We start from the raw sequence: 16,303 nt of genomic DNA on the forward strand, positions 1-16,303 counted from the left end.
CTTTTCTATGTGTGACAAGGTGAAGTGCCTCAGCCTACCAGCTCTCACCATATGTCCGTTTAGTCATTAGATTCCCCCCTCCGAGTTGCATAACTATTTGTTTTTTAAAATGTGGTAACTGTAAATGAACCAAATATTCCTCAATGGTTTCAGAGGGTCTTGCAGCCTTGATAGATTTTCATTTGACTTTTCTAGCTATGAATCTTGGCATTTTGTTAACCTCAACTTGTCTTCTTGCTTCCTACATGTTTGGCTATAGGTATTGTGCTGCTATTGTTTTAAAGTCTTTTTCAAATTTCTCCTAATTTAGTTTAACTCCAGTATATTTTTTGCTTATGTTAAGAATAATTTTAAAGTCCATTAACATATGGGTTCTCAACTGGCAATTAAGGGTTGCAAGCCCTCCACCTGTCTTTTTGACTAGAGGAAGGGGTCCCAAAACTTCTTTCTGTGAGGGTCAAGTGAGAGGAAGATCTGTGTGACCTGGAAAATTGGAGTAATAGAAACGGGAAGGAATTTAATAATGCAACATGCAAGGTCATGTACTTAAGAACTAACAAGAAGAGTTTTTTTCTATAAGCTGAGGACTTATCAGTTGGAAGCAATAGCAGAAGAGAAAGACCTGGGTGTATTGGTTGATCACAGGATGACTATGAGACGCCAATGTGATGTGGCCATGAAAAATGGCTAATGCAATCCTGGGATGCCTCAGGAAGGTATTTCCAGCAGAGACAGGGAAGTGTTAGCACCATTATACAAGGCACGGGTGAGACCTCATCTGGAGCACTGTGTGCAATTATGGTCTCTGGCAAAGTCAGACTCAGGACTCACAATTTGTCAGACCACTCTGTTTTATTAGCACAGCGCTCTGCTAACACGCTCAGATAATGTGAGTGCTTTCCAAGACCCACACTACCTTATTTTATACAGATAAAAAGGGCACAAACTTAACAAAAGGACAAAGAAAGCAGAATGGACAAGTTTACCTGAGGCTAGACATACATAATTAATTTCCTTATAAACTTTTACCAATCTCCCGTTAATATTTCACCATTAGCTTAAGTGGCCTCATTGTTTATGCCTTAATGTTTCTTTTCCTGACACCTGTATTTCAACATTTCTTATTTCTGCGTAAAGGTACATACCGCATTTCTTTAATCCATTCTATTTTTACAATATAATTCATTCTACTTTCACATCTCCCATGTTTAAGAAAGATTCAGTCAAACTGGCACAGGTGCAGAGAAGGGTTACTAGGATGATCAGAGGAATGGAAAACCCATCTTATGAGAGGAGACTCGAAGAGCCTGGCTTGTTTAGCTTAACCAAAAGTGGGCTGGGGGAGATATGATTCCTCCCTGTAAATATATCAGAGGGACAAATACCACAGAAGGGGAGGAGTTATTTAAGTTAAGCGCTAATGTTGACAAAAGAACAAATGGATATAAACTGGCCACCAATAAGCTTAGGCTTAAAATTAGACAAAGGTTTCTAAAAGCCAGAGGAGTGAAGTCTGGAACAGCCTTCCAAGGGGAATAATGTGGGGCAAAAAATCTAACTTGAGCTTGAAAAATTTATGGAGTGGATGGTATGAGGAGACTGCCTACACTGGCATGGAGCTGGTCTGTGACTGCTAGTAGCAAATATCTCTAATGACCAGTGATGGGACACTAGATGGAGAGGGCTCTGAATTACCACAAGGAATTCTTTCCTAGGTGTCTGGCTACTGATTCTTCCCCACGTGCCCAGGTCTAACTGATTGCCATATTTGAGATCAGGAAGGAATTTCCCCCCAGCTCAGAATGGCAGAAATCCTGTGGGTTTTTCACATTCCTCTGCAACACAGGGCACTTGTCACTTGCATAGTGCAAATGGTGGATTCTCTGTAACTTGAAGTTTTTAAATCATGATTTGAGGACTTCAGTAACTCAGCCAGAGGTTCTTGGTCTATTACAGGAGAGGGTGGGCAAAGTTCTATGGCCTGCAATGTGCAGGAGATTAGACTAGATGATCATGATGGTACCCTCTGGCCTTAAAGTCGATGAGGGTCACAGTTCGGAAAAGGTTCAGAATGTAGCGTTTTCAGGATTTCAGATGATGCCTAAAGGTGTGGCTTTTACTATAATGCAAGTAGTGAACCTGGAAGCCTATGGACCTGTACTGACAATAAGCACGAGTGGAAAGGCCTAAGTATAGCTTCACATAAATAAATGACAGACAGCAGACCTCAACTCACAAGTGTGAAGTATAAATAAGTGCAGTAAGATGAGGTAAGAAACAACGAATATGAATTACTGATATTTTAGGGATTTTTAATGAATATATGTCACAAGTCACAAGCATTAACTGCAGTAATGCCATAGCAACTATTGTTGTAAATGATAATGAGTATGAAGTAAATGATTGACTAACCTATAGGAATTGGGGCCCCCAACATAAGTTGATTGTGGAAATTAGGATGAGAAGAAAAGGAGTGTCTATGCATTATGAATATGCATAGGCTAAAATGGGCAATAGCGTAACATGGTATAAGAGAGAATGACACCTAGAACATAACTGGGAAGATCAGGATGACTAGATAGTAGAAACTAGGATGTCACACACTCTCCTGTCAATGGATTTCCCCACAAGGGACCATAAGTAAACAAGTTCTTTTTTTTTTTTTTTTTTTACCATCCTTTATATGATTATAATAGGTGTTGAATTCTTGGCTAACCAAAAATTTTTTATTCTTCATGTGTGTCTCAGGGATCCTCCATTTAATGATAACTGACACACTTTAGTCTTTCTAGAGGTGAACCCTAATCAAGTAAATATTAACCGTTTAAATTAAGAAGGCTACAAGAATCACTGCATTAATATGTGATGATCATTTGCAGGTCGGTTTAAACTTTTGTGATGTAAATGGCATCATCCACTTTTGATGTATTCAGAATTTTCCTGTCTGTTAATTATCTTAGAGTCTGTATCCAGCTTTCCCATTACAAATGTCTGTCTACCCATAAGCAAATAAAACTAGTGACTGCACCACTATGCCTTTCCACCACATGGTAGTCTGGTGCTATTGTGTTTTATTGCTCTCTAGGATTGTTTTTAGGTTAGAAGATTCTTTGGGTGGTGATTATGTATTCATCTATTTTCTAGTCATTGCCAAGTATGCTGCTGGCCTTCACAAAATGTCAGAGGAGATGGTAGCAGCTGCCAATGTGACCTCTGCCAGCACTGGGAAATAACCAATTCCAAGATCAGAGAGTTAAGCTAAAAGTTAAGAAGAATCGTTAGCTTCCGGGATCAGTCTTACCACTACAAATTCCAGAGTTTCCATTTTTCTGAGCTGTCCCTTGAATTTCATCAATCCTCTATCATAATTAGCCACATTATGACTTTCTTTCTGTTCTTAAGTTCTGTTTTGATACTAGCTGAATTGGTTCCCAAATTGTGTCAAATGTAATCATGCTATGATTGTTTGATCCTAACAGCTCAACTTTCTAATTCAGCTTTTATTATTCCATAGGTTATGGGGATTTCCAAATTTGGAAGGTTAAAAAACACCTACAATTACAAGCTTGTTTCTGAACCTCCACCTAGAAGAATTAATTTCCTGGCAGCACTGCTTTGGTGCTGTAGTTGACCCCTTTATTAGCTCAGCTAGCTCAGCCTGGAACGTAAATGGTTTCATAACTCACATCAGAGTGTTTGCACACAGTAGAAATTTCCCAGTCTTCAAGAGTCCAGTCTTCTCTTTGTTAGATCTACTAAATGATGTCACAGTCTTGTTTGAACACACGCCCTTGTGTGTGTAGCACTTGTGACTCAGATGGAAGTAGTGTCTCATGGAGGGCTTGTGTGGTTTTTGGAGTTAACTCTTTGGTTTATTTATCCCATCCCATTGGCGGGGTAGGACTGAGCTGGTTAGTATCTGTCTCCTATCTATGATAATGAGAAATTCTGTAATTGGGGCTTAACCAGGATGGTGAGCGGAAATGGTTGACCCACTAGGTTGAAAAGATTGGTGTGGGGGGGATTTTTTGTTTTGTTGTTGTTTGTTCCTAGAGGTGGGGCTTTTTTTCCAGTTTGGTACTGGAATGCTTTCAGGAGGGTGCTTACATTGGTATTGGGACTGTAGACTTTGTGGCCTGTCCTGGAGGACCTTATGTGGATGGTCAACTGGGGCTCTTTACAGTTGCCAACAGAGTGGAGCAATGCTGCCTGAACTGAGAAGATTTGGTACCAAGGGATTAGCTCACATGATCCCTGTGGTTGTGGGTGGAGGGACACAAGGTGGGGCAGACTGTTTCATAAAGTGTAGACCAGATTCATGGAATTAAAAATGTTGATTCTTGTGACTTTGCCTTTAATTATTTCTTGGATGGCTGGGTTGTCAGTGGATGACGATGCTTGGTTCATGCTGAAGGAAGGTTGGGGTGATTTGACTACGAATGAGGTCCTCAGTTCTGCAGATGTAACCTTTTGGTGGGCTACAGTTCACTTCATTGCCCTTCTCCAGTCCCCCCCCCCTCAAAAAAACCAACCCAACTCCCATAGAAAAGTAGCTGGAGACCCAGAATTCGGTCTGTCAGGATTTTCAGCAAGGATTGCACAGGGTCAACCTCTGCACATTCTAGTCCCAACAGGAACAAAAGGAATGAATTTAATTTATAACTTTATAAAATCTTATGATAAAGAAACAATAAATAATACAATAGAACCTCAGAGTTATGAACACCTCAGCAATGTAGGTATTTTGTAACTCTGAAATGTTCGTAACTCTAACACAACGTTCTGATTGTTCTTTCAAAAGTTTACAACTGAATATTGACTTAATACAGCTTTGAAACTTTACTGTGCAGAAGAAAAATGTTGCTTTCCCTTTATTTTTTTAGTAGTTTATGTTTAACACAGTAGTGTGTTTGCTTTTTTGCTTTCAGTTCCAAATGAGTGTGTGGTTGACTGGTCAGTTCATAACTCTGATGTTCTAATGTAATAATTTAATTTTAGAACATAACCTGGCTAATTTGTAATCCTCATACATTATCTTCACAGTTATACATAAATATAAATAAAGAAAACTAATTAAATATAAACAGGTCAGTCATAAGCAACGTCTTTTCTCCATTTGCTTTTAGGAATCTTCAGTTGGAATCCATGCAGACTCTTCCTCTTCTCAAAGCACTGTTAGCCAGTCAGCTAACTGATTAACCAACTACTCAGTTAAATATATAGATTTTTGTAAAAACCATGATGAGAAAATACAAAAGTGAGAATAGCAAAATATAAATGACTTTTTTCTCATTATCACATTTAAAGAGAAAGTTGGTGAATCAAACTAGTTGAGACAATTTAACTAAAACAATTTGGCTAAAATCAAACAACATTCAAAATATACAATTAAAATAGAAGAAATTATTTTCCCTCCCATTTTCCCCTTTCTCTAATTAACATTGGCCATGCTTCCCTGTTGGAGAGTTAACAATGTCATTAACCTGCTGCAAGGTGTTTCAGAGTTAGGGAAAACAGCCTCCTTTCTGCTCCTTTCTCCCAACTCACACAAGGCACATGGCCTTTTGTAAAGCAGTTGCTCTGACCGCTTGCCGTCATGGAGTCTGACCCTAGCAGCAGGGAACCTATTGGAGCATATCCAAAACTACAAAACCCGATTCCAGAAACTTCTGGATGGGGAGTGGTAAATCTGCCTAGCAACAATGACCCAGACACAACTCACTCCTATCCTCACCCTCCTATAGGTCTCTTAAAGAGATATCTCCCTATTAGGCATATATGTTAAAAGTACTGCTGAAATGTGGCTGAATGATACTACTAAGTCTGTTTTAGCATAGTTGGCTCCAGCTGAGTATTTGGTACAGTGTGAACATAGAGTGGGATTTTGTTCCCTTCCTTGCCTTAGGAAAAATGGCTATTTTTCTTTTCTTTCTTTGTTTTTCTTTTTCTTTTTTTGTCTGTATTTGTTGGCTTTTATTTTTAATGTATGGCAGAGATGTTCAGAGCCCAGACAGACACTTCTTTAAGTTTTGTATACATCTAAATGAATAAATAACAGTAAAAAGGATTGTATAATGCACTTCTAAGCAGAAACACTTTCTACTTATTTTGTTGTTGTTTTTATCAATTTGTTTCTTTACTTGTTTGCTTTTTCATTCAAGTGTTTTTCTACCCCTCTTGGCCCAACCTAAGGCAGGTGACAGGTAAATTAATGGTACACAGTATCCACTGTATTAAATCATGAGATAATCAACAGTATTTTTAGAAAATGTATAAATACCGTGCAAGACAGGAAAGGTGGATATCCCTTTCTCAACATGTTTTTGACCCCTCCCAATCTAGTAACTGAGAGTTGGGTATTTTTGACATAAACACATTCATGCGAAGAATGATTAGAAACCAGCTGCTAGGATGTGCTGTGCTGCTCTTTAACAATGAATGTGTTATATTCCTGTGAGATTATTTCTGAACCGTTTTTTGTGCAAAGAAAATAATGAGGTATTGCAAGGCTGGGAGCTTATCCTCCTCAGTCTCCTCTCTCGTTGGAATCAGAACTCTGAACTAAAATTGTAGTGGAGGAACCAAATCCCATATTTTTAAGTGATTTTTTCATGCAAATTATGATAGGATGTCTTCTTTCCTGGATGTATTTGACAACTCTTGCTTTTAACTCCAGCACTGAGGATTCTGTTGTTGGCAGTACTGTGCCTCTCTTAAAATCACAGATTGCAGGACTGAAAAATATGCCAATTTTAGAATCTGCTAAGTGTTACATTTAGCACAATGAACAGAGTGGCTTTAAGAGACGCTCTTTGAGTGCTGGAACAATAAAACTGTCCTTATTTGACTCAAAAGTCCTTCATATTGCAGTGTGTTCTGTGTGCACGTTCAGCCTAAAAGGATATATAAATATTGTCTTAATGTGTGGAAGATGGATTATTGAACATTGCTCTCTAATTTAAGTATATTGGATATATATTATTTATAATTTGTATTTTGAGTTAAATCCATGCCACAGATTATTTATTTATTTATTTATTTATTATTAGAATAGGTTTATTCCTGGAGGTTCCCAAGGCATACCCTGGAGCAGGGGTGGGCAAGCTTTTTGGCCCGAGGGCCACATCTGGGTATGGCAATAGTATGGCGGGCCATGAGTGCTCATGAAATTGGGAGCTGGGATGCAGGCGGGGGTGAAGGCTCTGGCTCAGGGTGCAGGCTCTGGGGTAGGGCTGGGGATGAGGGGTTGGGGGTGCAGGAGGGTGCTCTGGGCTGGGACCGAGAGGTTTGAGGGCAGGGGGTAGGGATCAGGGGTGCAGGTTCCGAGTGGTGCTTGCCTTAAGCAGCAGTATGTATCCTCTCTGGCTCCTACGCGGAGGCACAGCCAGGCAGCTCTACACACTGCCCCATCCACAGGTGCTGCCCCTGCAGCTCCCATTGGTCACAGTTCCCGGCCAATGGGAGCTACGAGAGCAGTGCTTCGCATGGGGGCAGCCTGCGAAGCCCCAAGGCTGCCCCTATGTGTAGGAGCCTGAGGGGGGACATGCCACTGCTTCCAGGAGCCACGCAGTATGGGGCAAGCCCCTTACCCCGCTCCCTGGCTGGAATGCTGGAGCGGGACAAGCCTTCGACCCTGCTCCCCCGGCAGGAACTCGAGGGCCAGATTAAAATGTCTGGAGGGCTGGATGCAGCCCCCGGGCCATAGTTTGCCCACCCCTGCCCTGGAGTGTGTACAGGGGCGAGCCAGGTGGAGGCACCACCAAGCTCAGATCTCAGAACATTGCTAGCCTTTGTCAATGGTAACTTCCTACCAGTTTTCGAGCCCAAATCCCTAAAGTACTCTGACTCTTTGCACCACTCCAGCAGGACAAAGGAAAAGCAAAGCCTGCCTAGCCTGCCTCTGTAGGAGGCATAGACAAAACCTCTGATTGGGGTCAAGCTGGAATCATAGTTTGGTGTCTTTCTTCTCGCATGGCAAAAGGCTATGTCTGGAACAACACGGTGAACCCTTGTTGCTAGAATGGCTACTTTTACTTTTTCTTAGCCTATGTTTACATTAAGGAATTTGTGCTGATGCAATTACATCAGTTTGGTTACACACCAGTGTAGACTCTAATATAGACAGACTGCAGTGGTGCAAAGCAGGGTTTGTTGTAACTCAGTAACATGCCCAGGTAAGCCTTGTTTTGCACTGATACAGCAGATCTACGTTAGAGTTTGGCCCCAGTATAACTTAATTGTTAGACTTTGTCCACTGTGAATCTCTTTTGTGCAGACCGGGCCTTAGGCGTGATGGAATCCAAAGTGGCCTCTGGCCAGGCCTAGGTTTGGGAATTATACAGGGGCAAGTCTTCTCACACTCATCCTTGATACTGTGCTGAGTACGGCTGGGTTGGGCTTGAGGCTTGTACTTTTATGCACCTGACAAAAGTTTAAAGGCCTAATCCTGCAAAGTGCTTGGTACCCTCAGTTTTCTTGTTACACCAAAATGACTCCTGCAGACTCTGCATGAACATAGCAAACAGCTGATTCTGTTTGTTTTTGCTGTGCACTTACCTGTTTGTGCTTTCTTATAATTTGTGGGTCAGACAGGGCCCATGTACTTAAAATGTTTGCAGTATGTGGCCTGTTTGAGAGAAAGGGTTAAATATTGAATCTTACAACTTTTTATTATCCCAGAGACCTGAAATTGGACAATATTCTTCTGGATGCAGAGGGTCATTGCAAGCTGGCAGATTTCGGAATGTGTAAAGAAGGGATTCTGAACGGAGTAACAACCACTACATTTTGCGGAACACCAGACTACATAGCTCCAGAGGTATTTTTTATACCAGACTTCACATACAAATATTGCCAGTAACCATACTGTATCTGTTGTATGTGCAAGGTGAAAAGTGTGGGCCAGATTCTGTCATCTGCACTACTTGAATAATCCTGCTGATATCTGCGATTCTCTACAAGGAGTAACCTACTCAGCAGCAGTAGTTCGCAAAATCTGGCTCTTTGAGTGTAAGGGAGGAGTGACGTCTGTGATTCTGTACTTGATAGCTGTTGCAACCTTGCTTTAAAAAAGTTTCCTATACTGTATTTGATGTCATTCTCTAGTAAATTGTTTAGCTTTTCTGGTAGCCAGTTGTCTGTCATTCTTTCGTTAGTGAGTAACAGTGTATAACGTTTTCCCACTGGATATTTGCCCATTCCATGTTACCTTTCCTTTCAATTGAGTAGTCACTCTAGATGTCAAAATATCCATGACATACACTCCTTGCTGCAACTGCCAAAAGACTCGAGCAGTTAAACATGCTCAACTTTTGCTCTTTTATCATCTAGTCTTTTGTCTTGTTCTGTACTAGAAGGTGAAGAACAAAAATGTCAAACTGAAGCTAAAGTGACCAATTCGTTATTGCATGATGTTGTCATTTAACATTTTCCCCTAACACATGTTCCTGGCACACATTTATGAGCCTATTGCCGCATTGAAGGTGCTTCTAAATCTTTCAGATGCTGGATGTAATCGGATGCTCCCTCTCAGCAGTGACCTGTTCCCAGGCCTAAAAACAGGGATGTAGTAAGACATACATAGATATTATCTGACACAATGTAACATACTGTAGGTATCATATTGTGTTAGACCTGTATGGGAGTATTGTTGTTTCTCTGCTCTGAGGTACTGATGAGTGACATATAATAGACTCCTCTGTTTGTCCAAATATTTTGGGAAATATGCAAATTTATGCATGGATGGATTTCTGATGGAAATCAGGGGACATAACTTACATTCACATAATGGGTGATATTTGGATAAAAGAGATGACATAGCACTATGCTATTTGTAGGTTACCTAGATTTTAATACCATGGATACATTTTCAAAGGTCAGTGCCTAAGCTGAGTCAGCACCATTTACATGGATTCCCTTTATAAATACAGGCATTGGTATGTGCAAAACAGGTGCTGTACAGATTTGCCCATTCAAATGTAGTCACCAATCCTTGAAAATTTTGTCCTGTATTTAACCCCCCTTTCTTCCCTGGGTTACTCGGAACAGGCAACACTCACCTGGGTGCCTGATGTTGTTGACATTAAAGGACATCCTGAGTATCCCAGTGCTGATGTTGGATAGGTGGGAATCCTTTATCCACCTCTCTGCTGTAGTCCCTTTATACTAAAGGAATTTACAGTTGGCAGTGCCTCCACCTGGCTAGCCCCTGTACACATTCAATGGCGTACCTTGGGAACCTCCAGGAATAAACCCCTTCAAATAGTAATAATAACAATAACAACAATAATAATAATAATTAATAAATAAATCTGTGGCATTGGTCTAACTCAAAAATACCAATTATAAATAATATACATCCACTATACTTAATTTAGCATTAACAAACCTTTTACTTAACAAGTTAAAGAAACAGGGTATAGCAGGGTATATAAGATTATATGTCACTACTAATTTAAATCCACAGAGGGCAGTTGAATAAAATCAATTAACAAATACAATATACAGTAATAAATGAATTTTATGTAACTGGCATTTGCTCTGCCACCATTTACCCCACCTCGCAGTGGACACGCCTCTGGATTTCAGAGTCCTAGACATGCATGGGAGCATTTGGAGATCTGCAGCTGGAGACAGCGCTCTGTTAGTTCTGTGTATCAGTCCAGCCAAGGCAACAAGTGCACAACCCCTCTGATGATTGGAGCTGGCTCCACCACATGTCCGCAGCTCTGGGTCCTGGTTCGATGGGAAGATCACTGTACCTCTCCTCAGACTCAGACTCTCTGCTGTGCCCCTTCCCATGCAAATACTTTCCCAAACAGGAGTGAGGGTTACTCACACTGCCTTCACTGCAGGCCCATCTCAGTCAGCTCCAGGCACAGCAACAGTCTCTCCCTTGGCTCCAGTGAAGCCACCAACCTACCTCTGAAGCTCCATGCTCAATCAAAGCCCCAGCAGGCTCTCAGCTGCAGCTTCTGGCTTCCTAGCAGCACCACCCGGTATGGACAGAGCTCCACACCAGTAATCTGGCTCCTCTCCCCAAAAATGGAGCCTACTGCCTGGAAGAGCAAGTCTCTCTCTCTTTCCCCAAGGCATCATGGGAGTTGTGGTCTCTAAGGCTGGATTGCAGCACTCAGGATCTTCCCAACTGGAACATTCCCAATAAAGTTCAGAGGCCCCTCTAGTAAAGGCTGTCTACATGTATCTCACACATGTTACATTTGTGCTAAGGATGCTGGGCAAAAAGTTATATCAGCATTTTTTTCATCAAGCATTATTTTGCAGGGGGAAAATGTTGGTTGCTAATTAAAGATAAAGTGTAAATTTGTATTTTTAGCACTAGATGATACCAAGTATTGTTAAGTGCAAAGGCAATGAAACTCATTTTAAAGCTACACAATTTGTGCCTAGAGTGGTTTGCGCAGTTTGAGAGAGCACTCCAGTAAGAAAAGGAAAGCAAAATGAGTTTGTGTAAGGTTTTGGCTTTGTGAACATTATTTCTTTACTCCACTAGGAAAAAGAATCAGAACTTTGTGGATTCTTTTATAAATTTTTACTAAATTAAAAGGCAGTACTAAACTCCTAGACATTTTCAGATGAAAATTTGAGCCCATTGAAGATGGCAAAACTCATTTTCCCTTTTTGTTTGCTTCTCATCATTCCTTTTCCTCAAGCTTTCCTACTGCTTTGTCCTCTTGAGTCACCACTATATCGTTCCTGTTACTTTTGATTGACAGGATGCCAAAGTAAAAATGTGAAATCCAAAGATCATTCCCACACCAGACCATGGAGAAGTCCAGTTCTGAGGACAATTTTGCAGCTGACATTTCTATAATGTGTTTCTATGATATCACAAACCAAAACAAAGGGTCCAACCACCTACAGATTTTGGGGACATTCAGATCTGGATCCAAGCACTATGATTCAAATTTTAGACCAATACCTGTGCTTATATTAATATTGGATGGGTTTTATATATGCAGTGCAATCAGCATTCACTAGAGCTGAGTACAATAATGCCTACCCAGTGGATTCCAGCTATAATGCTAATAATCTTTGAGTGTGTGTATGGTGGGTTGCCATTACAGCTATCAGCCCGGGGTCACAGTACCTTTTCTTTTAAACTATCACCTTCTTGTGTTGATACTTTGCAGCCAAACTGCAGACGCCTTTCCAACAGACTAAAGTCAACAGTTAAGGTTGTTCCTTAAATAACAGTAGCCCTGGAGTAATAAAATAATAATCACTCTAACCCACCCAAGGTGTCTGCTGCAAAGTTGGACTTGCTTGTGTCACACATTGGAACTTGCTGCCACTACAAGTAGAAAACCTGCCAGTTTTCCCAAGAAGCAAAGATAATTAAAGCAAAGTCTACAATCTTTAGTACAGTACAGTGGGGTTGATGCTGCACGAATGAGTATCGTGTTTTCCTATTGTAAACAAAATTCTCAAAGGCGAATGCTTTTGGCTTCCAGTATTCATACTAAAAGGACCATTATAAATCTTAGCAGATCTCTGTGCAACAAGACCAACTACATCAATTTATAGTGTTCAAGACAGGGACAGTGAAAGGATGGGTTCTAAATTAATTACCACTTTAAAAAGAGATCTTGAGGTCTTGGTGGATAGTTCTCTGAAAAGTTCAGCTGAACATGCAGCAGTGGTCAAAAAGGCTAACAATGTTAAGAACTATTAGGAAAGAGAGAGACATTAAGATAGAAAACATCATAATGGCACTATATAAATCCATGGTACACCCACACTTGAATATTGTGTCCAGTTCTGGTCACCTGATCTCAAAAAGGATATCACGGAACTGGTAAAAGATCAGAGAAGGGCAACAAAGATGATCAAGGGTATGGAACGCCTCCCATACAAAGAGAGACTGAAAAGATTAAGGCTATTCAGCGTGAAAAGAGACGACTAAGGGGGGATATCATAGAGGTCTATAAAATCATAAATGGTGTGGAAAAAGTGAATAGAGAAGTGTTATTTACCCTTTTCCATAATACAAAAACCAGGTGTCACCTGATGAATTTAACAGACAGAAGATTTAATACAAACAAGAAGTAGTACTTTTCACGCAACACACAACTATCCTATGGAACTCATAGCTATGGAATCTTGTGATGGCCAAAAGCATAACTGGATTCAAAAAAGACCTTAGTAAGTTCATGGAGGATAGGTCCATCAATGGCTATTAGCCAAGATGGTCAGGGATGCAACCCCATGCTCAGGCGACCCTAAATCTCTAACTGCCAGAAGCTGAGAAAGGAAGGCAGGGGAGGATTACACCATCGGCCCTGTTCTGTACACTCACCCTGAAGCTCTGATATTGGTCATTGTCAGAGACAACATACTGGGGCTAGATAGACCATTGGTTTGATCCAGGATGGCAGTTATGTTCTGAATTTACATTTACCACCAATTTTTTGCATATGCAGTAGACTTTTCCCTCACTTGGTTTAAACAATATAGAAGGCTATACAACTCTTTTACTCATGAACATGCTAGGGGAGACCAATAAACTTGGTTAATGCTTCTGAGAACACTACTGCAGGTTGGTTTTCAGTGCAACACATTGAAACTTAGCCATATGATTGATATTAATAGGAGCTGCACAAGTAAAAAGCCGAAGCCTACTGCCATTGAAGTCAACAGGATTTGGCTTCTTTGAGACACTGTATTAGGATAAGCATCTTGTGTCTAATCAGTAAACATGCATCTGAAGGTATCACTCAAGTTGCCTATTAAATCTGACCTCTCTGTTTCCCTAACAGATCCTCCATGAGTTAGAATATGGTCCCTCAGTAGACTGGTGGGCTTTGGGTGTTCTGATGTATGAAATGATGGCTGGGCAACCTCCTTTTGAAGCTGACAATGAAGATGATCTCTTTGAATCCATCCTTCATGACGATGTGCTCTACCCAGTCTGGCTCAGCAAAGAAGCTGTCAGCATTTTAAAAGCAGTGAGTCTTCCATTTCTTCTTCTCTTGTTCTTCCTTTTTTTCTTTTCTTCTTTTTATTCCCTTGCTAAAAATTGAATTTACCTTCAGGAGTTCAGAACAGTCATCACTGGGAGTTCAACCACAGTTCAGAGTGCCACTATTAGGATAATGGGTCCTGGGATAAATTACACTTCTTGTGGGAAAGGAACAGAATGTTTGTGTTCCTTGCAGTTGTATGCTGTATAAATCTAGGCAGAATCATGTTTCAGGGAAAATCACAATCAACTAGAGCTGTGTTATCACTCTGACACTTTTCACACTGCATGCTCACTAGGAGCAGGGGAAGCATTATGTAATTAAAGAAACAGTGTCAATGTTTTTATTTTAATCCACATATAAACTTGGCCACGCTGCTGCCTTTTTTAACATGTTGTCAAAAAATATTTTAAAGCTCCGTGTTGTTTTCCTTACTTAACACAATGGCATTTTTAAACAGATGTTCCCACTATAATGCAAGTGACTTTGCTTTGGTCCTTCACCCCAGGTGAGCTGGGTGATTGACGGGATCTTGTCAAATCCAGGTGGGTTTTATTTGTCAGGTGGCCAAAATATGTCACCAGGTAATTCTGGGCATTTTACTTAATCATCAGTCCTGTACTGCATCCCAGTGGTAAATTTGGGGCTTTCAGTTTGAGAAGAACTTTAAAAGTTGGGTCTTACCATAATAAGATCTGTATAAGGTTTCATTCCGCAAGTGGCACAGAAAGCTGGAGCGAACACTGACTTGGACAGCACTGGGACAAGAAGCATCATTCAGTGACTCTTTTTATGTGCCTTATTCTTGTCCTTAGCTAAAATGACTCTTTCATGTGTCCTATTATGTGTCATTGCATTTATTTTTCACAAAAATGTGTCGCTTATACAATAGGCCTGATTGTGCATCTGGATTTGTGAATCTTCGGCAAGCTCCGGGCACAAACATTAACAGCTAGACGTCTAGCTGACTTTTTGCACTACAAATGAGACAGACAAATATAAATCATATGACTCCTAAAAGAGTGAAGAATGGCTCTGAAACTGAACATTTCATGATGAGTTACCATGGCACTTTCTCTCTACCACAAGTGTTTCCATGACAGGGGAGAAGATACAGCCCAGTAAGATGTGGATTTTTAGGGGAAGTCCTTGTACAGAGTCAAGGGAACGGGTAGCTCATGTGGGCATGAACCAAACCTTCAAATTCCAATAGCCCTGAACTTTAGAGAAGCTGAGATGCAGATCTGACTTTTGATAGTGGCCCCGGTCCATAATGAACCAAACGAAAAGCTGGGACCCAACACTCTCATCTTCATGAGAGTTTAGACACTGATCCCAATGTTACAGCTCAGGTCCATAAACCTTAACTACTCAGAGAAAATAATTCACAGGCCTATTGTGTAAGCGACACATTTTTGTGAAAAATAAATGCAATGACACATAATAGGTTGGTTTCCTGTAATGCTGTTTTGTTGTCAGTTTATAATTCTGGTTAGTCTGTTCTTCTGCCAATATCTTTTGATACAAGCCATGCTTATTTTTACCTTACTGTGATCCCTTGTTGATGTCTTTCTGTTTGTAGTTTGTTATCATTAATGCCCTTTTTAAACTCTACAAAGAGAGTTACAATCATAAACCATCTTTTACATTTTATATTTTAAAAAGATATACTCCCCGTTGGGCCAGTTCCTCCGCCGGTGTAAATCAGTTGAAGTCAATGGAACTGTGCCAGTATACACCAGCTGAGCATCTGGCCCCTTATGTTTAACAATCTGCTTGTGTCTGTAATTACTATCTGAACATTAGAAACTTGTGATCTTCATCTAATACTTTAGCCACATTGTCAGATGAAGAACAGGAAAAACAGAGGAAATAGAGAGGCGTCTATGTATTTTACTGCTGAATACTAACAAGGGATTAGCTTTGGAACAGTTTATTTCCTCACATTGTACTCTCAGACATAGGTCATGTTCTTTAGACACTACATTTTCACAGCCCTTCAAATAGGGTTTGGGTAAAGTTTAACAAAACGACATACATTTACCTCAAATGTAATTTTCAGTTCAGTGTTTTAAATCTTTAATTTTTTGAAAGAATAAATTTTCCATTTTTAATTCCCACAAAAAAATCCAAGAACAATTTTCCAGTAAACATTACTGACAACATCTTACTTATCCTACAAGAACAGATCTTTTTAGGCCTGTTTCTGTGAATATGCAGGAGATGCTATTTAAAATTCCATTCTGTCATGTGAGAGAGACAATTATTCATTGAAATGAGATTATTTACTGCTGATAGTGCTGGAATGTATGACAGATCGT

At 40.3% G+C, this 16,303-nt stretch overlaps 1 protein-coding gene across 2 annotated transcripts in view; it reads left to right on the plus strand.

The window, feature by feature from the left end:
- PRKCE (protein kinase C epsilon) overlaps nucleotides 1-16,303 on the plus strand; it is a 560,544-nt gene that overhangs the window by 508,541 nt on the left and 35,700 nt on the right. For both annotated transcript variants that reach the window (XM_075064369.1, XM_075064370.1), the window contains 2 exons: nucleotides 8,680-8,818; nucleotides 13,779-13,967. In XM_075064369.1, coding sequence (XP_074920470.1) covers nucleotides 8,680-8,818; nucleotides 13,779-13,967 — 328 coding nt within the window. The remainder of the gene's footprint in view (nucleotides 1-8,679; nucleotides 8,819-13,778; nucleotides 13,968-16,303) is intronic.

Source organism: Chelonoidis abingdonii, chromosome 3 (genome assembly GCF_003597395.2).
Source record: "Chelonoidis abingdonii isolate Lonesome George chromosome 3, CheloAbing_2.0, whole genome shotgun sequence".
NCBI classification, from domain to species: Eukaryota; Metazoa; Chordata; order Testudines; family Testudinidae; genus Chelonoidis; species Chelonoidis abingdonii.